This window comes from Acanthopagrus latus, chromosome 10 (genome assembly GCF_904848185.1).
Source record: "Acanthopagrus latus isolate v.2019 chromosome 10, fAcaLat1.1, whole genome shotgun sequence".
Classification (NCBI taxonomy): domain Eukaryota; kingdom Metazoa; phylum Chordata; class Actinopteri; order Spariformes; family Sparidae; genus Acanthopagrus; species Acanthopagrus latus.
The window spans coordinates 6,885,754-6,906,124 of NC_051048.1; the positions used below are offsets into that span (position 1 = coordinate 6,885,754).

The window sequence follows — 20,371 nt, forward strand, 5'->3', positions numbered from 1 at the left end:
TCAAACAACTGAATCTCACTTTGTCAACTAATAATATTAAAGAGCGGTCAATTAAGTCATTTTAGAGAGCTGCCAATCTGGATGGCTCTCCAGGCAAAGTTCCTCTGTGCTGCCAAGACTGACAGCAACTCAGGCCACCTTATTCCACACTGCATATACATGCAGAATCTATTATTTTCTATCATAAACCACAGGGTTTTTTTTTTAAAAAAAAGTTTCTCAATAAATATTCATAGCATTCAGCATTGGTCGCCTCAGTACATCATTTCAATTAGAATAAAAGAGATTCAGGCACTTTTAATGAGAAAGAAAATTAATTTATTCATGATTTGCATGCAGACTGAAAAATGCCTCGGAACGTCTCGTAATACAGATCAGAAGGCATATATATATGCATACACAACCTTACAGTATAGTTCATGATTATATCAGGATTTGTCATTCACAGTAAACATGTCGATGCAAAGATTTCATCTAACATTCATCAACTAAACCCCCTCCACCCCAACTTCCCCTCAATCCCATTCGGCTTTGTGCTGGAACAAAATTTCCTTGAAATCAGCAGATCGGGATTACTATCCTCTCGAGGCGACACTTCTTTCAGTCACCCTTGATGGGTCTTTGGAAACTAGAATGATTTCTATTATAATTAATCAGGCATTTACATGTAACTACACTCTGCTTGGTCCATTAACCTACTTGAAGACGCTTAGCTACTGTGTGACTATTTGTGGTTACCATTAGGTACATGACTGCGCTACGTCTGAGCTGAGGGAATTGGACATGATTGATCACTGTAAACATAACGCGACACTGTAGATATTTGATAATAAAATGGACCATGTAAAGACAAAAGACCGATTTGGCCTCTGGTGGTTTTTACACATCGACTGACTAGGGGAGGACAAAATAATATGAACACCTAACAATGTAATGCGAGCCAACACACCACCACCAAACTCTGAAGCATCGAAAAATGCCAGTTCTTGAACTTAAGTGATAAAGCCGTGTATTGAACTGCATTAAGCTTGCAGGTGTCCATGCCGTCTTCACCCCCTGCTGATGAGGTAATGGCTGAGGTACGACTACCGCTAATCCGATGAAAGGATGAGCAGCAGAAGAGTCCGATACATGTAATTCATGTCTGTGCTAGAATAGTCGTCGTTGGTTACTGAATCTCATTACTGCAAAAACTCAAAAAAGGCAATATGGTCTATGGGTTGTGCTCAAACCACCAAACCAGAGTGCGCTCCAGGTGCACACATACTTCTCAGCTGACGGGAGAACAGATGTAACCTGTGGGGATCCCGTCAAGACAACACAATACAGGGATGCGCGCACAAAAAAAAAAAAAGCATCTGGATTACAGTTCTTCAGCTGTCCAAAACCACAGAAGGCAGGGGACGGGGGGAGAGTGGGTGAGGAAGTGGAAGTTATAGGGGAGGAGGTTGCAGCGAGCTTTTGGCTTGTCAGTACGGTGCGACTGTGAATTCAGAGCAAGTTTTTGTCTTTGTTTTACAAAAAAAAAAAAAGATGCATGGCTGCATTCACCAAAGCACGGGAAGCCCAGAGACTCGCAAGCACCCCGAAGAAGCCTTTAGTGAGGAATTGGGAGAGTGGGGGGGGTGGGGGGGTATGCGGTGGCTGGAGGAAAGTAAAATTGGAGCACCAGGCGCCCTGATCATGGAGGCCGGGAAGGATTCTGTGCCATCTACTAACCCTAAAGCTGCTTTCTTTTTAGGGAAATTATGATTTGAAAAATGTCTTGAAACTGCATTATTTTTCTTGCCTACATGTTCAGTAATTTAAAAAGGAAGCATACACTGTTTTGGTTGAATTCTACACTTTTGCAAACAAAGATTTCAGTGTATCCAAGTAAGTGACACTTCAGAGGCAAAGCTGCACTATCGGGATATACGATAGACAATAAAATGTCCAGTGTTAAGTTTTTTTTTTAAATAAGATTCTGGCTATCTATTATGACAATTAACAAAAGGGTCCTCCAAGATCAGGAAGGTGAGGTTAGGGAGCAGCTTTGAACAAGAGGATCCTGCCACTACCAACTCACCTTTTAATCAACTCATCTATTCACTCCTCTCCTTCTTCTTCCCTTTCCTTCCTTCCTGTCCTTTGTTAGGCAACGCCCTCTTTGTCTCGACTCCGTCTGGCAGCTGTCAGAGCAAACGCCGGAGACAACACGTTTTTGACATACTGAACGTGTGGGATCGTGTGCGTGCGTGTATGTATGTGTGAGAGGCTCTCTGTCTCAGCACAATCTTGACAGGTAAGAACACATACAAGTCACTCAGAGCACATATCCAGCCAGTCCAGCTGATCCCAGTATTAGAGGAGGAATAAAAAAGAGCTGCCGTACCAGAAAAGTCCTATAGGAACCCTGAGATTGGTGAGAATCTACAGGTCAGACTGGCCTCATACCTAGGCCTATCTTATAGGATGTTTCTGATTGGCACACAGGCTGTGAGGGACCCAGAGGTAAGAAAATTGTTGGATTGATCGCTTAAGATGTAATGGAGCTAGGTTCTTTTGGGAAACGGGAATAAAGATCCTTCCCACAGCCTTGTGGAGCAAACGCAGCATTCAACAGGTTTAGCAAAGCGACTTGTCCAACACTGAAGTCTCTCTGTGTCATGTTACTGAGTCCGGCGGCGGGCCACCACACATACACTGTCCATTGGCACGCCCAGGCCTCTATGGTAACAAAGGAGTGTGGGGAGGTTGGGTCAGGTGGGTGGTTCTGGGAAGTTGAGTCCGAGCCAGAGCCACGAACCCAGATCCAAAGTGGCGACGGCGGTGGCGGCGGAAAAAGCGCTGTGTGTGTGTGGACGGCGGAGAGGAGAGGCGCACAGGGACAGTCAGGTGGGGTTGAGGAGGAGGAAGAGGAGGAGGGAAGAGGGAGGGGTGGGGTGGAAGGAAGGGATGGAGGGGGGAAGGAAGGTGGGTTAGGGCGGCGAATACGGCGGTGGAGAGGAGTTGACTAGCGGGCAGGGAAGGGGGGAGGGCGTGTCCGCATGTGCCAAGCCTCACCAAACACCACCCATAAAGTTCTTTACACATCCATGCTCTCTCTGTTTTACATACACAAACACCCACACGCTCTATCATACCTCTTTTTATACACTAGACAACAACAGACAGAGAGGGCACAGTCAGGCGCCTTGTGCGCTGATGCGAGACAGGACTCAGTCTTGTGAAAGGGGGTCCTAGCCCACCCCACCCCTTCTGGAAGGGGGTACTAGCCACCCCCCACCCCGTACGCCACCCCCACCGATGGCACTGCCATTGCAGCAGAGGAAGGGGAGTTACGGAGCGGGGAGGAGGGGGAGGTGGTGATGGCGGAGGAGAGGAGGAAGGGGGGAAGTGTTTGGTCAAGGCACAGTCAAAGGAGGGGCGGCAGGTGGGGGGAGAAGGGAGATCAGTGCTTTTTGTTTTTTTTTTGTTTCGTTTTTTGATTTACCTTGGTGGTGAAGAGAGAGAGAACAAGTTCCCACTGCGGTGGCGTCGCGCTAAAAGTCCTCCCCATGGCTCACGTTGCCACGCTCACGCACGGCTGCACGCTGGCCGTTCCAGGTTGGCACGGTGACCTAATTCAGTTGAGATAGTTAGTTCAGAGCTGGACTGTCGCGGGGCTTTTTTTTTTTTTTTTTTTTTGAATGCGGCAGAGTTACAGATTATCACACATGCAGGTCTGAGAGTAGAGTGGACACAGAGACACACGGAGGGGTGGAGAATTTGGTGCAGCAGGGAGGAGACCAGACCAGACCAGACGTACACCCATCAACCCCAGGAACAGGACTGCTCCACAGATCAAAATGCACCCAGGCCATTCTATCTGTGTGCCTCTCCCCAGCTCTCAACATGATTTCACAATGAGACTTATTTTCCGCATGAGAATCAATTTTTTTTTTTTTTTTTTTTTTATAAAAAAGGACTGAGCCTTTCTTGCCAGAATTAAATACTGAGGTGCTTTTGATCAAGTGCAAACCCCTTCAAAAGACTTATTGGTTTGCACCCAGTTTGAGAGACTGGAGAGAGAAAGGAGCACCAACCCGCACTTACCCTGACCAAAGAGAGCAAAGCTGGGCCAGCATCTACACCTGTCTCCCCCTGGGTCCCCAGTCAAATGGGTCTGGTGGTCATTTTACACAAGAGAAACAGATAGTGGAGAAGAACAACATAAACAAGAAGGGGAAATGTCCAAACCCTTTGCTTTCTTTTACCACAGTAGTCAGCCAAACATTCTTTATTATAATAATGATTATAGTATACATATTCTCAATAAAAAGCATGCTGATGTTTTTTTTTTTTTAACTTTTTTCTTTTCCTAAAAAAAAAAAAAAAAAAGGGCAAAATTAAAATACCTCTCTAAAAAATACGGTCTCAAACATGGCAAACAAGACATTTCGCAAACCACATAATTCTACAAAGGATGCAACTGGTATGTGTTTGTATATACACAACACAGAGAGATTACACCGTGAGATGCAAAAGTCACTTAACCACTAAAAACCACACAGGGAGGGGGAGGAGGGGGGACAGCGAGGCAGTAAGGTGATTTCAGAGGGTATGTCCGTGTGTGTGCATCAGACCGCTGTCAAATAGTAGTTGCAAAAAACTTGTTTGAAGCGACTATAGAGCTGAATGGGTGGAATTTGCCACACAGGATAAGCTCATGAATGTCCAAAAAGAACACGCCTTTGTTATCTTGATGCAGCAAACTCCACCCACCAGATCCAACAACAAGATTGAAACAAACACTAAAATATCTTTGCAATCACAATCTGAAGCAGGTCTGGAATTCGGAAAAAGTAGGATAGTCGGGGCAACTGAAAGACACTGCCCCATCTCTCATTTCATTGGTGCTATCACCGTCGTTCCTGCTTAAAAACCTGTGGAGAGTCGCGAACCCTTGAGGTTCAGTTTGTGGCTTTTTGAAAACCTTACCATCAGAAACAAATCCAACACAAGAGAGTCCGCAAGAAAGCTCCACTGCTCATTCTGGATACTAAGCTCCCCTTGAAATGATTAAAAAGTCAAAAGCACTTAAAAAAATGGGAGATCCCTCCACTTAATGCACTTCACTCAAAGCTTATAGGCACATAATTGAGCTTTATCACATATCACGATTCCTAATAGGATGCAGTGTAAAGATCCTTTGTAAACAGCTCATTCAGTAGTCACACATGGGTTTGTTTTAACCATTTACAATTCATTACATCCCAGGTTGACTCTTATTACATGTAAACTACAGTAAGACAAACAGAACACAAACTATTTTTTAAAAAAGGCCTCTGAACACGTAGCAGAACTTAATTCAGAATATCTACAAAAGTCATTGTCACTGAAATCCAGCCTCTCCCTCCCTAAATTGCTGTACTTTCATGAGAAGCAGGAAAATAACTGAGTGAAAGGTTTGGAATAGAATAGACTCTACATTGAAATTTACTGTTGTTAGAGGTAGGCAGCTGTATTTAGAAAGCGAAAGAGGGGTGAAGGCAGTGTCTTCCAGTGTTGTAATTGAGAGTACAGAGGAAAAGGGTCGAGGAGAGATCCAAACATACAATACAGTACGTATTATGTGTGCTTTACTTTTTTTTCTGCAAGGTGCAGTCTTAGCGGCTGCGTTTTGTGTGCTGCAAGGTCAGGAGCCTGCACATATCGCTCTCTTGCACTCGTTCACACATACTACATCCACATCGCATTCAAGACAAACACCCACCCCCCTCCAAAACATGTCAACCTTGGTTCTGTTGGGCACGATGCAATGCAGCCAGTACACAATATGTGTTTCACTGACTTCCCATCTGGTTAGAAATCATCAACATAAGGCAAAAAAGGTTTCAAATTAGCTGCCCTAACTGATCATCTAGGCCTAAGGAGGATGGTCGTTGAAAAACCAATGTCTTTTATCGTCAGTTTGGCCATAGAAAATCATAACTGGGTTGCGGAAATAAAGGCATATGAAACGACTGACTGGATCAGTCTAATACTGGCACAAGTGTGAGACTGGCACAATAAAAAAGTAAAACTGAGAAGCACAAAGAATGCCCATACAACAGATGCGAGACTCCCTTTCATGGCTGCACTGTGTGTGTGCAAACAGGACCAAGGTTTGCTGATCAAGTCCCTCGTAAAGAAAGGTTAATAAACCGAGGAAACCCCAGTTTCAAACTCCACCACACACATTTAAGCCCCCAGACACACGCAAACTCACATACACACACGTACAGCTGCTGTAAGGTGTTCAAGTTTGGGGTGAAAGAGGAGATGGTGGGTTTGGGGTTGAGGGGCAAAGAGGGAAGGGTGGGGGTGGGGGGGGGCAGAGAATTGTGTGCGACTATCGGAAGGGGGGCTCAGGCGTGTGAAGGGAGAGTTCGGGGCGGCGGAGGATGGCCTCCTTGCGCGTGGGCGGCGGCAACGGCGGCTCATACACCCTGGGCGCAGCTATGGCTGCTGCCACTGCCGCAGCTGTAGGGACCACTGGCCTGAGGGCATCCAGCGTGGCGACTGGCTGTGCAGACATCGTTGGTACAGCAGGAACTGCCGACACTCCCGGCATGCCAGGGATGGCTGTCATTGTGTTCGGTGGTGGGTAGGCATACTGGAACTGGGGGTACTGCTGCAGCTGCTGATAGTACTCCGCATAGTACCTAAGGGAAGTGAGGAAGAGGAATAGAAAGGGATGGGTTTAGGCAGGGAGAGGAAGGTTTTGGTAGGAAGGGGGACAGTATAGGTGTTTATTGTAGCACTTGACAACACAGTGGGAGAAACAAGACAGGAATAAAGCCAACAATACGTGTGAAAGAAGCAAGAAAGCATTAATCAGCCATGAGAAATGTGCTTCTAAGGTTGTAAACGCATGACTTGCTGCATGACTCATGGGAATGTTTCAGTGGTCCTACCTGGCCATGGGGTCCTCTGCAGCCTCCACTGCCTCTTCTGCCGCTCGACCAGCTGGTGTGGGGAGCAGGGGTCGGCGCGGTTTGGCTCTCTGGTACATGAAAGGCTTCATCACTGGGTCTGGTAGCAAAGGTACCGACCTCCGTAGGGGACTACGGTCCCTCTCACCAGACTTGGCCGCAGCAGCTGCTGCTGCTGCAGCAGCAGCCACTGATTGCTGCTCTGCCACAACCTGCTGGCCTTGGGCAAAATAATGAGCCTGTCTTGCTGCCTCAAAGATGGCTGTAGTAGGGTCCGCTGCTCCCATGGCGCTTATATGTGCGTAGGCTGGTGTGGCAGCACCATAAATTGCTGGAGATACAGTGTAGGCGGGGTTGACGGCAGCCGCTGCTGATGACATATCTAATCCTGGAGCAGCAGCCAGATAGACTTGGGGGTTGCCCACAGTTGGGGTGTAAACTTGAGTACCGTAGGCAGCAGCAGCAGCGGCCGCAGCAGCAGCCGCTGGGGTTGCAGCCATCTGGCCATAGATGTTGGGGGTCATCGAGCTGTACATTTGGGTGGCACCTGATGTTAGAGCTGCCTGATTGGCCATCGTTCCGTAAAGCTGATTGGCAACATTGGCACCATACACCTGGCTGGCAAGGGCACCGTAAACAGCTGGATTCACCGGGTTTCCATCAGTGCGTGTGCCTGTGGTAATGCCAGTGAGAGCTGCATATGTGGGATCAAACGTGGAGGTGTTGTAGACTGAATTGTGCACACTTTGTTGGACTTGTAGTGGCAGGCCGGCTGCTGCAGCAGCAGCTGCTGCCAGGACTGCTGCTTGACTCTGGTACTGCTCCAGAGAAGGTTTCCCCACAGGGCATTCTCCAGCATAGTGGCCCTGCTTTCCACAGTTAACACAGGGGATTTTTCCTGTAGGTGCCTGCTTGCTGGGCTGGACCTTGGACAGCTCTACTGACAGGGGGCGGCCCTTAAATGAGGTGCCATGTAGGGCCTCAATGGCCTGGAGAGCATCTTCCTTGTTTTCCATGTGGACGAAGGCATAGCCTGCGGAAGAGGAATGCCTGGCTGTCATTGAGCGCAGGAACAACAGTTAGGATCACAGTGGCTTTGCCACAGGCACTTATTGCTTCTACGAAAATGTGAATGTTGCGACAAAGTAAACAGCCTTGTCCATCTTTAACACAATGATGAATCGCTAACCAGCACTATGACACGACTTCCCTCATATGCTAGTGCCACAATTCAAGCACAACTTGAAAGAGATGTGACTGGGAACATTTTAAAACAATTAACTTCACTCACCTTTGACTTTGTCACACTCAAGAACTTTTCCAAACGTCTGGAACAGCTGCTGTAGGTCTTCAGTGGTGCACATCCCACTCAGATTACCCACAAACACTTTCGTGGAGTGCAGCGGCCTTCCCCTCGACTCCTCCACCACCAAATTCCGTCCACGAAACTCCCGTCCATTGAGCTCCCGGATGGCGCGCTCGGCGGCACCCTCGCCCTGCAGGTGGACAAAGGCAAACTGTCGCAGCACGCTGCAGCTGACCACCTGGCCGTAGGGTTCGAAGATGGCTGACAGCTCCTCCTGGGTGGTGTCCAAAGCCAGGTTGCCCACGAAGAGCTTCACTGTGTGGCTCTTGTCCATGGCGCTGCAGAGAAACAGAGAAGTGATGTACTGTAGTTAGAGAGAAGAGAGGGGATTAACTACACACCACAACTACTGGCTGCCACGGACATAACAACTACTGAGTGAGCATAAAACCACATGTCTGGCTCTATCTTAGTTCAGATGAAGAGAAGGAAGCACTAGAGTGTAATTGTCTGAGTACAGGGGTGGACTGCAGTAGACAGGAACAAAGCTGACCCGGCTATTTAGTGTCTGTTCAGAGCTGTGAGGGAGGGGGAGCTGCTGACATGAAAAAACAACACTTAAAAGGCATTTCTTCAATGTGAAACATCCGTTAATTATCCAGAGACAAGGCAGATAAAGGATTAAAGGGGCAGTTCAGAAGTCATAAACTTCTCGCACACATGTCTGTGGAAGGTCGGGTTCTCCAGCATTCTCCTCATCAACTGACGTAACTGGGGACTTGTTTTAAAATGTAGAAAACAACAACAAATCCTAACCCAATCCAAGTCTCTGTAAATCTCCCAAAATCTGTGTCATTAAACTCAGACACCCACTTCAGATGTGCGCTAACACTTTTAATTCAACAGCTTCAGTAAAAAAGGGTTTAAATAGTTTCTTTCCAAATCAATTCAGGATCTTGTGGATTACAGAGAGACTTGGATTAAGCCGGATGAGCTGTAAAGAGCCATTTAATGTTTGGTTTTTTTTTTAAGACGTGCCCATCGAATTTAGTTGTATAGAAGGCTGCAACACTGCTTTTACAGTAAAGCTGCATAAATGTTTTGTGGACTATTTAATTTCAGCTGACTCCCTTTCGGTCTGTACTGTCATATATTCACTCTTGGTCCCAAAAAAAAAAAAAAAAAAAAAAAAAAAAACTTCAGTCGGTACATGAATGAAGAGCCAGATTAACATTCAAATACCACACAGACCTCACATTTGCCTGTGAGCTCACCACTCAGGTTTGATAAACAGATTAAGTGAACAGATTAGCCTGTGAGGAAACACATCATGTCCACGGACAGCTACTGTACATATCCTCAATGTATTTCATGGTGCGAAGGCAGTTTAAAGGATCTCATTCTCATTTGCAGAGCGTGTGATTACACATGCACCAATGAGTCACACTCATACATAGATGCATGCAGAGCTTTGTCGATTTATCGATCAGCTGATGGAAGGAACATTCATTTACAACTGGGCTGCGCAATATGGCAAAAAGGAAAAATCATTTTGTGATTATTTCGAAATGTGTTGCAATGGCAATTGTAGTTCTAGCATCACAACTCTCATTTTCACTTAAAACAGGTTTCATTACACCTGGAGCACAAAATTTGACAGGCAGGACCCAGTTGTTAACAATTTTGATAAGTGATTACTTGTTTCAGCAATGTTTACTTGCACATTACCATTGTACACCTTCTGTATATATTGTTACTTTATTATTAACTTATTATTATTCTTAACTGTAGATTTTTGTATTTATTTTTATTCTTTTTATAGTAAAATGGCATTTAGAGTGGACGTCAATGGAAACATTTCTACTGTACAAGGAAACTTAATTCTATAACTGCATATCATGGTAAAATCTTTGAATTCAAACTGAATTTTGAAAGGATTCAACGCATTACTTTATCTATTGCGAATTAAGAGTCGTAGCATTTCTGTTGGACGAAAGCAGCATTTTGAAAACGTTCCCTTTACTTCTGGGATATTTTAATGAGCGTTTTCCACAGTTTCTTCGACCAAACAATTATTTGGGAATCAGCAGGTTCCTCGATAACGCAAATGAAGAAGCGCTTTGCACCCAAGATCCAAAAGTGACTGATGATAATACAGACTTTCACACTCCACTCCACCGTCCTCACAAGCTCCTAAATCTAGAGATCACGTTGTGCTGTGTCCATACAGGTCGGCCAACACCTTTTTCCCTCCTCCTCCTGAATAACCTTTTACAGCTGGCTGTAAATCAAAGGGCAAAGAGGAACATGACACCAGAGAAGGACATTTCTATTTTTTGGTTTCAGGCTCCAGCCCAGCTGTGAACACTGACTTGATCACCACCTCCCACAATGTTGAACAGAGATGCAGGTCCAGTTGTGACTGTATATCCCCCCTCCCTTGTTACATATAGGTGCTGCATGGACACTAGGTTCATGTGAGGCTTATAACCAGGAGGAGGAGAGGAAGGGGGGGGCTGGTGGGTTTTTTCTGATGACGCAGCACGACGCTGAGTCAACACATTTTTTAACAGCTCAGGTCATTTTGAAGGCGAAAGAAACGAGACGATAAATAAAAAGCATACAAGTTAAGTTGTTAAGGAAAACAGCGCATTGTTAGAGAGGACATGAATGGCGGGATGCTTTGGTGGGGTTTTTTTTTTCTCGCCTCTGGTGTCCAAAGCAAAAAAAACAAGACACGGAGCACGTAAAAAAAAAACATGTATTCTGCTCTGTAACACGCACCACGGATTATAAACACAACACCCGATACAACAACTGGCTCCCGATAGCAGATCGATACAATGCAACAAGCACAGGACTGAATACAGTGTAACACCGAGTGATTCCTGTGCAACAACGCGGCGGTATTACAATAAAAACAAGAGTCCGTCGCCGCCACACACACACACACACCCGTCACAAACACCACAGCTTAACAGACGATTTAATTACCTCCCGTGCGGCTCGGATGCGAGAAACACTGCGGGGAAAGGATAAAAAAAGGCGATTAAATATAAGGATCTACCATCTTACCTAGGCGGTGCTGTGTTTCAAAATGGTAGCGCCTGCTTCCGTCTGCATGTCGGGCATACTGCTGGAGAGGCTGCAGAGGGGGAGGGCTGCTGCTGCTGCTGCACCCACAGGATGATGCTCGCAATCAAATGACTCAAGCACACAAAGCCAGGGTTATAAAATGTATAAATCTATAGATAAAAGCCCGTTTCGTTTACTGAAGCCAGAGGCCAGCACACAGGGACCGAGGACTGTCTCCAGTGGGACAGGGAAGCGAGCTCAGATAAAGAGCTCATTATGTGTTGCTATGAAGAAAATATGACTGAACCACAGAGGACAGATCAAGTGCGAAGTGACTGCTAATGAATGTTCGCACAGTGCATACAGTCAAACAGTGCTAGGGGAAGAAAAACGTGAAAAATGTATTTTCATGTGAATTTTTCCAGATTTTTACTAATTTATTTCAATTAAATATATGTTGGATTAAAGATCAGACTGAACAAATGGAGGTGTCTGATTGTGTAGCATGTAGGAATTTTTATTTAAAATATTCCCACATGGGCCTGATGAAGTTCGCGCTTCCATCTATCTATAATAGACCACTAACTGCGTGGCTAACCGAGTTAAGTAGCTTAAGGTAGCTATAGATAGCAGTTACCCTGTTAACATGCAGACCCCTTACGGGTTTGTTTGATAGGTCCACTAACTGCATGGCTAACTAGCTTAAGGTAGGTACAGTTAGCAGGGACTCTTTGAATAGGCTGCCGCCTATGTGCTTGGATGATAGGACCGCTGCCTGCACTGCTAACTGAGCTTACTAGCTTTAAGTAGCTACAGTTAGCAGTTACCATGTTACTATGCAGCCTACTTTGTGTTTGGATGATAGGACCACAAACTGCATGGCTGCATGACTCTGGAAAATATGCTACCCTCTATTTGTTGGAGTATGAACTCAACCAGTGGCATATTATTACATACTGCACCTTTACAAACGTTTCTTTAGTATACGGAAAATAAAGATATTTTCAAGACTCAAGTTTTATCCAAAATATCCCACATACCAATCGATAACAATCATAAGTCCCAAGAGTGGGCGAGATTTGTTGCTTTTTCTTTGAGTTGCATCACTGTAAATTAAATACATTTGAAGGTAACTTCAGACAAAATAAGGCTGTTTAAAAGGTGCAACTCACCCAAAAAATCTCACATATCAATCGATAATCATTAGCTGCAACCCAAAGACATGAAGGGAAAAAGGACGGCGACTGAACACTTGGTGGCAATTTCAATAATCTTACTCAGGCTTCACAGGAACAAAACAGATGCTCAGTTTTGATTATCAAAGCAACACTTGCTACACACTCAAATATTGTAAACAATATCCCAATACTGATCATTTCCCCATCAATAATTAAATTATACATTAAGAGAAATAAACAAGTGTCAGCAGGTGTAAGTGTTGTACATCATTATACAAGACTTCAGTCATCATGTTCTGTATCTACAGAAGACAACAGAGGATGTGAAGCAGAAAAAACAGGCACAGAACTGTCAGTTTCCTGCATTATATGGCTTTAAAGTCAGTTGCAGCAACCGTAAAGGAACTGTACACTTAAACTCCATGTTGAAAAACAGCTGAGCACACAATCCTCCAAGACACCCCCCACCCTCTAACATTTACCCCCTGTTGCCCTTTAATTCTGGATGGAATTTGACTCTCCCTCCCAGGCTCCTTCGAATCTCTCTTACCCAAGTCACTCACACCACCTTATGGATTTCAAATGAACAAGCTGATGCAGGTTTTGTTCAGTCTGACTGAAGCCAACAGTTACCTCCTCCTAGGAGGTAACTGTTGGTTGGTTTGTCAGCAGGATTACACAAAAACTACTGACAGGATTTCAACAAAGTTTGGAGGGAGGATGAGTCTCTGCCCAAAATAGACCAGATTATATTTTGGTGCAGATTTGGATAAAGGGATGTATTATGTATTTAGGTTCCTGGTATCCTCGGGTGAGTACAAAAAGGGACTGCTGGACCTTAGTGAAGGTAATTTCTTTATATAGTTTTTTTTAGTCTTTCAACACTTCTGACTGCAGATACTAGATATTTTCAACACATGGTGTGGAAAAAAACTCTAAATTCATTTGACAACCTTAGTCCAGTGATCCCAGACTATTTAGTCATGAACAAGTACAGTGTGTGTTAAGTAATGAAATTCTTCCTGGAAGCCATTTATCTGTTGCTTTTAGCTCTCCATTTTGACTTTTCTGCTGCCTTTTTAACTCTTTTTGACATCGAAACACTTTGATTTACAACTGATTGAAGCTGAGACTAAGGCTGGGAAATATTGCCTTGAAATAATACTGCAATGTCTTAGGCTTTATCGTGAGATACGATATATATCTCAATATTTTTTTTCCATCAGTGGTGGTGATATAGTGAATAAGTGGGTAAAGGAATGCATTACAACACCTAGAACAGTTTAGTAAGTTCCGAAATGTACATGACTTTACTATAATGCAGTCTTTAAAACCAGGAAGAGACACACTAATGCTTTCTTACAATATATCCACATCCAAAATCTAAAATGAATTATAGTCTCATATCATAATATATCATCGATGTCTTGCCCAGCCCTAAAAGAAACACATCCAGCATGTGTAAATCCTGTGTGTTCATTGATTTTCCTCAAAAACTGGAAAATATAGGATCTATTTTTAAGTTGTTGTTTTTTTTAATTAAATCATTATCTCTATTTTCAGAGTAGCAGGATGTTTTCACTACTACTGTTTAACGAGGCTTGTGCAATTCATCTAGATGCCTTGATAGCAATTTGAAGCTTATTTATGCCAGCCAGTGTACGGCCAAAATGGAAACTTCAAATCTTAAAGAACATCCATTGAGACAGCGATGAGACGGTCTTGTCAGAGGCGGTTACACGTACATACATATAACAGCATTAACGGACATCTAGCTAATCGGCAGTGACCTTTACAAACTCCCAGGCCATTTTAATCTGCTTTAGTGCTTTTAAGATCCTCAGAGGAAGCCAACTGTGGCTGTAAGAGAATTTGATTTTAATCACACAGGAGTATTTCGAGAAAATAAGGCCACTCTTCTTTGGTCGTCTCTCCAGCTGTCTGGAATCATCTTCCTCAGTGCTTTGTCTTCCTCGCTTCACCCTCCGTCAACAAACGCCAGTGCGTTTCTCTTCAAGGTGTTTTTTCTGTTTTGAACCCTCCGACGCAGGTGACAGATGCGGTCAGTGTTTGTGACAAAGGTTCAGAGGTTTGCTGTCGGTGTCTCTGTGCTGGCCTTGCTCCGACCTTTCCCCGCTATCGGCCTGTCCCTCTCCTCCCAGAGCGTCACCCCGTCGCAGGCACAAATCTGTTTGGGGTTCTGGAAAAGACCCGCAGATCGGGCGATGATCCCACATGCTAGTCTGTAGAGGAAGCAAAACATGATGGCGTGTTTGTAATGAAGGGAATCAAAATAGACAACTGCTTGTTAGCTGGTAGTCTCAATAACAAACCCAGCTCAGGGTCCAGTTACAGGTCGTGATGTTGATTTTTTATTAATTTTAATTGTTTTAATATTTACATTTTTATACAAGCACATCCTGACAAGATAACGAAAAGAAGTTGCAAGTGATGTTTAGAAACCTTCACAACTGTCTATTAAATGGTTTCTAAAACATTTCATTGTTAACACTATAATAACTTCACACTACAAATTTAGCAGTTGTTAATAATTGTTGTGTGTTACCAGCGCTGTTGACCCACCTTTCCCCAGAGTTTCCAGTCTGTTTGGAGAGAGGGTGACCGCCTCGACCCAGGTCGTCCTCCCCCGAATCCACCACCAGCGATCTGCCAATCACATCCCATACCTGCAGCGTGGGGGTCAAGGTATCAATAAGCAGGAAATCAAAAGCTTAGACGTCAACGTGCGACATCTTTGCTGCCCAAAACATGGTGAAGCTTAATATACAGTATTTATTAGCCTTGTGTCCGTGTGTGTGTGTGTGTGTGTGTGTGTGTGTGTGTGTGTTACCTTTAGCTGACTGTCCTCTAGTCGAAATGAGGCTCTGCCGTCTGGTCCGGCAACAATATTCCCCAGATCACCTACGTGCTGTAACGACGACATTACTGCACGTGAGAAGAATAACACATAATCTCCACATAACACAGTGAGTAAATAACACTGAAACCTGGTAAGTAAACGCACAAAGAGGATGCAGCACGGAAGATTAACTTGAAGCCCTTTCATACACTCGACTGAAAATTTAGCACCTGGAATGGAACAGCCCAGGATGGCTCCTGTGGGACCGATTTGGCCGTCTGAGAGGGGCGACACATCTTTTATTTGGCTTGTGTGGAAGTTTTATTAAATCTCGGGAGGGACTTACAGGATTTATGATCAGAGGATCCACTATTTACTTCATGTTTTGCTCCTTGAGCCCCTTACACCTAAATGTTCAGACTCTAAAACTAATATAGTTTCATAAGGTTTTAAAGAACGGATATGACTGTACCCTTTCAGAGTCCCCTGGTCCACCATGTTGTCTTCCGAAGGGGTTAAAGTGCTCGCCACAACTGTGAGAAAGAAGAAATTTGATTTAAGGCTCAACAATACAAAAGATGATGGGATGACACATGTTACATTGCTTCTAAATTTTGTAATTATTTATATTTCTCAATATCATTCAACTCTGAGGACCTGTCTCTATCGTGACAAATTTGGTTATGAGAGCCGTTGATGGAAAGCAGAAGCTCATCAGGTTAAAAAAGTTTTAGAAGAGTTTTTGTTTCTAGTTGAAACAATAATTGCAGCTCTACGACTGAACCCCTCTGACTGACTCTGTCTCCGCAACAATAGAAACTGAGGCTCACGGGTACGGTATTATACATGATTCCTCTGGGAAACAATGTCGAGTGTCATCCGCAGCCTCTACACTGAAACTCATTCTCTTCAAATAAAAAGCCTACATCACCATCTCAAAACACACGGGCTGGAGGCTGCAACAGCACACATTCAACTCAAACTACTCAAAGCATTACTCCTCTCAACTCTCTCAACTGAATTTACCATCTTTCCTGCTTTATTTTATGATTTTTCCTCAGTAATGTGTGTGATTTATCCACCGTTTGATACTATGTCTGTATGGGAGTGCTTCTGGCTGGAGTTAATGTCAGTAATTTAAGAAAATACCATAAATATTTGAATAATTATTAACTTATTGTTTAATTGATTTATTCAAGAAGAGACAATTTAACTTTCCACAGGGACTAGGAGCCTTTGGAGGAACGTCTACCTCAGGGACCAGCATCTAAATTAAGTTTTCCTGAAATTATTTTCCCTCCAACAGGGGAAGCACTCTGTCACAAATTTTAATCTGCAGCCGCAAACCTTGGACTAAAAGTTCTGGACACTTGTTACTGAAATATGGCTTTGGACTGTCATGTTGGGGATCGATGAGAACTGGACAGCGAGGAAAAATACTTTCAGGACCAGAGGCTTCGCCTGCTTTATGTAATATATCATTTTGGATCTTGTAGCAGTGCCCAGGTGGTCCAATTTGAAATGCTGTAAACAGCACCGCACCTGGAGCTCAAACAAAATAAATCCCTGTCATAAATTGTACAAACCTTCAAAAAGGCCGACGCACTGATACGAAAGCCCTACCTGAGGCAGTCCAGCGTCAGGTTGCCCAGTGTGTGGACATGGAGGCCGTGCTTTCCAGGCTCCAACCCATCTATGGTCCCATCAATCAAGCAGCGGCCTTCAGACAGCTGCAGGAAACGCACCACCCCCTGGATCTTTCCCACTCCGCCCATCATGGCCACTGCTGAACCCAGATCTGTCACAGAAAAACACCACAAGTGAGATTCTTTACATCATACATGCATTACAGATTTGTCTCAGGTGATCAGATTATGTTTCTCAGCTCACGTGGGATTGTATCTGAGGGAAACTGTACAGAAACGCGCGTATGCAGCTATTTTTACATCAGCAAGAACACAGGCTTAAAATCCTCGTCTGATACGATGTGAAGAGGTATAATCAGCCATAACCACAGAGGTTGGCTGTGCAAAAACATGCTGCTGCAACGTGATCGGGGTGCAAAAAAGGTGCAGTCACACTTCTATTTAGAGCGTTCCATCTGTGATATGTTTGTCCAGGATGTGTTTTAATGATGCGTGTGAACAGCAGCAGAGCCTCAACAACTGAAGCTGCATTTAAATCTCATATATTAATCTTTGCTCTGCAGGGAGATCAATGACAGCACCATTAACAGGTTTAGCCTGCCAATGTATCCAACCGCTGAAGGCTAAATTATCATAATGTACTGCACTTAAATGTTCCCTGTGGAGTTTTTGATCTCTAGTAACACGGTGGATCTGTTTTTATATGAGTGACATACACATTCCTGTAAATGGTTTCACACTAATCCCCTGATCTGCAGGTGGCAGTAATATGCCAAGATAGAGGCTGATCACACTAGGACGCATCACTAGAAACGCTGAACCATTGCTTTCTTACGGTATGATGCTCATGGTGTGCGTTGTGCTTACAGTTGTTAGATGCAATTAAAGGTTTAGATATTAACATTTCTTTTAAGTGCAAGGCGGACAGTCACATAACAACCTGCATCAGCAACCTGTGCATGCAAAGCCACTCCATGGGTGTTTTTTTTTTTTTTAAGTCTTCTGAATCTTGTTTGATTGGGACCGTGTGCTGCAAGCACCAGTGAAGGCAGTTAAGTCAAAGACTAGCAAGCAAACATGGATGTATCAAAGTAAACACTAACAGTAGTGGTGCTTTATAAACATCAGCATGGTTAATTATCTGCCCAATATTAGGAAATTCAATTAGTGGTTCATATCAGCATCGGTTAGAATTATAGCTGATGACTCAAGCAGATAATAGGAAGCCAAATTGCTTTCAACAACTTAACAAGTGCACCATTTAGGCACAGTGGGTGCCAGCATGCTCCTTCAAAATTGGCTTCCATTTTTACAGTAAACAAAGAAAAGAAGAGGAAGTGCTGCACGCTGTTGTTGTGTGGACCGCGGCGTGTAGACTAAAGAGCCAAATTATATTAAATCATTACATTTCATTCCCTGCATCTGAGCCTTCCTCACCCTCAGGTGGGAGTGAACTTTTCGTAAAAGATACATGAATGTGGAATTATCTGTTGAATCATCGCGCATCGCTAACTAACACACAAGATGTGAACATGACTATGGATTGTTTTAAAGAGAACTCACCTTGCTCTGATCCTCCGATGCCTTTCAGCACGGCCCTGCGTCCAGTGCTCTCTATCAGAGCCTGCACCTCTGCGCTGGTCAGAGCAGATTCCACCAACACCTCCTCCTTACCGACGTCAATACTGACAGACTTCACTCCTGCAGACACATTAACAGTGATGGAAATGATACAAACACAAATACACAAAAGTATAGAAAATATGTTGCCCCTGTCTAATCTTAGCCGTAGGCAGTTTTGATTCTTGCAAATTCCCTTTGCTTAAAAAGCCTGGATCAAAACCTTAATGAAATAATAATACTCTTGTGCTCTGCAACAGACATAACTAATGAATGAGCTAATTTGCCTGCTAACAAAATGATGAAAGGGCCTTAATGAGGAAGGGTCACATCAGGCCCATGGGCTGCCGTTTCAACAGGTCTGATCTGATCTTTTCCATTAAGTAAAATTACTAACTTTATCTGTCTTACCCCTGTGTCCATTTTCAAAACTGAACACACGTTTATGTCCTCACAGTAAATAACACTAAGAAATATGGTACTAGAGAGCAAAAGAATATTCTGAGAAAGTTATATGTCCCTGTCCCTGTCTGGTTTGTTTTGAGTATGTGCATGAGGATGCACATGTGAGCACATGAGCTGCATTATACACGCTCCTGCTACCAGCTTCTCATTTCTCCTTTAAAAGGCAGGGAAGAAAACTAATAGCCAGTAAAGATGTTTGTTAACAAGCCATGAATAATGCATATAAATATCTCTATTTAAGACATGGCCTATCGACACATTTGACACAGTTCCATTACAAGAAAAACTCTACATTGCAACTTTAAAGGTGCACTATGTTGGTCTTGTAGCAGTGTAAAGAACCTGAAGAACTGTAATCAGAAGAGAAAGATCTTCATTGATTGATTGATTGATTTTTAATTACGCAGGTCTCTCTTTGTTTTTCACAACTGAATAAACCTAATAAACAAAGTGACCTGACAAATGGACAACACATTTTCAAACTGGTTTATTTTGTTTATGTTTGGCGGACCCTGCCACTAACTCTTGCTTCTAACAGTTTATTTTCCTCTGAGAACAGCTTGTTTATTCAGTATTGGAAAAAGCTGCTCTGTTTAAATTCCCAAACAATGATTAATCATTTATCAGTTTAATTCTACATGTTGCATTGCATGCTCTCCTCTTAGACATACTGCACATTTCCTTATGTTCATCCGGCTGTGTACTAACTTGAAACCTCGAGGTTACACTAGCTTAGCATTCAACTGGTGTCTCTAAAAACTGTAATATTTGATGGTTCTTAAGAGAAATCAGGAATTCACAGACCCAGTAAAGTCTGTCCATGTTACATGTTGCTATATACAGTTTACTTGTGCAGTAATGTGTTACATAAATAGCCTAAACATGCCCCTATACTGACACATTATATACTAACATGTGAACTGAGCACTGGAATGCATGTAGAAAGGTCAGATAAGAGCTTAATCTGCTGAGTCACGGTCCACAGCTGCGTCAACTACAACTACAGACCGTTATACAGAGCTGTCAGATGCAGGTGACAGTCATCACAGCCCTGTTGCTGCACAAAGAACAGCTTCAGATGCTGTTAACTTGCTGTTAAATGCTTTTAATACCTGGTTTATCCTCCAGAGCAGCTCTGACTTTATCCGCGCAGCTCTCACATGTCATCTGCACCGCAAACTCCAGCTGTGGAGGAAGAACATGGACATGACACACCTGTAGCTGTCAGCTAATATAACATGTATGAGCACTAAGCTGTTTACAACTGCAGCATGTTAACTTTA

General features: G+C 43.8%; 2 protein-coding genes and 1 long non-coding RNA gene across 6 annotated transcripts in view; 1 reads left to right on the forward strand and 2 right to left on the reverse strand.

Annotated features, from left to right (window-relative positions):
- Positions 1–308: 308 nt before the first annotated feature.
- Positions 309–16,938, forward strand: LOC119027133. Its single transcript, XR_005077305.1, has 4 exons — positions 309–2,284; positions 15,091–15,203; positions 15,355–15,484; positions 16,581–16,938. It is a non-coding gene; the product is annotated as an uncharacterized LOC119027133 (long non-coding RNA).
- rbm14b (RNA binding motif protein 14b) lies at positions 3,625–11,752 on the reverse strand. Of its 3 annotated transcripts, none has more exons than XM_037112031.1 (4): positions 11,239–11,752; positions 8,230–8,582; positions 6,921–7,992; positions 3,625–6,668 (listed from the first exon to the last, which is right to left on the reverse strand). In XM_037112031.1, exons 2-4 carry the CDS (start codon positions 8,576–8,578, stop codon positions 6,356–6,358), a joined length of 1,734 nt encoding a protein of 577 aa, XP_036967926.1. In that variant the 5' UTR covers positions 8,579–8,582; positions 11,239–11,752; the 3' UTR covers positions 3,625–6,355. The 3 variants fall into 3 exon arrangements, with proteins under 3 accessions (XP_036967926.1, XP_036967925.1, XP_036967927.1); XM_037112030.1 differs by having other exon boundaries at positions 11,320–11,750; XM_037112032.1 differs by having other exon boundaries at positions 6,921–7,971; positions 11,320–11,739.
- LOC119027132 (copper chaperone for superoxide dismutase-like) overlaps positions 12,565–20,371 on the reverse strand; it is a 54,275-nt gene continuing 46,468 nt past the window's right edge. For both annotated transcript variants that reach the window (XM_037112036.1, XM_037112034.1), the window contains 7 exons: positions 20,201–20,273; positions 18,567–18,704; positions 16,981–17,155; positions 15,830–15,890; positions 15,349–15,426; positions 15,081–15,184; positions 12,565–14,740 (listed from right to left, as the gene is read on the reverse strand). In XM_037112036.1, coding sequence (XP_036967931.1) covers positions 14,581–14,740; positions 15,081–15,184; positions 15,349–15,426; positions 15,830–15,890; positions 16,981–17,155; positions 18,567–18,704; positions 20,201–20,273 — 789 coding nt within the window. In that variant the 3' untranslated portion in view covers positions 12,565–14,580. The remainder of the gene's footprint in view (positions 14,741–15,080; positions 15,185–15,348; positions 15,427–15,829; positions 15,891–16,980; positions 17,156–18,566; positions 18,705–20,200; positions 20,274–20,371) is intronic.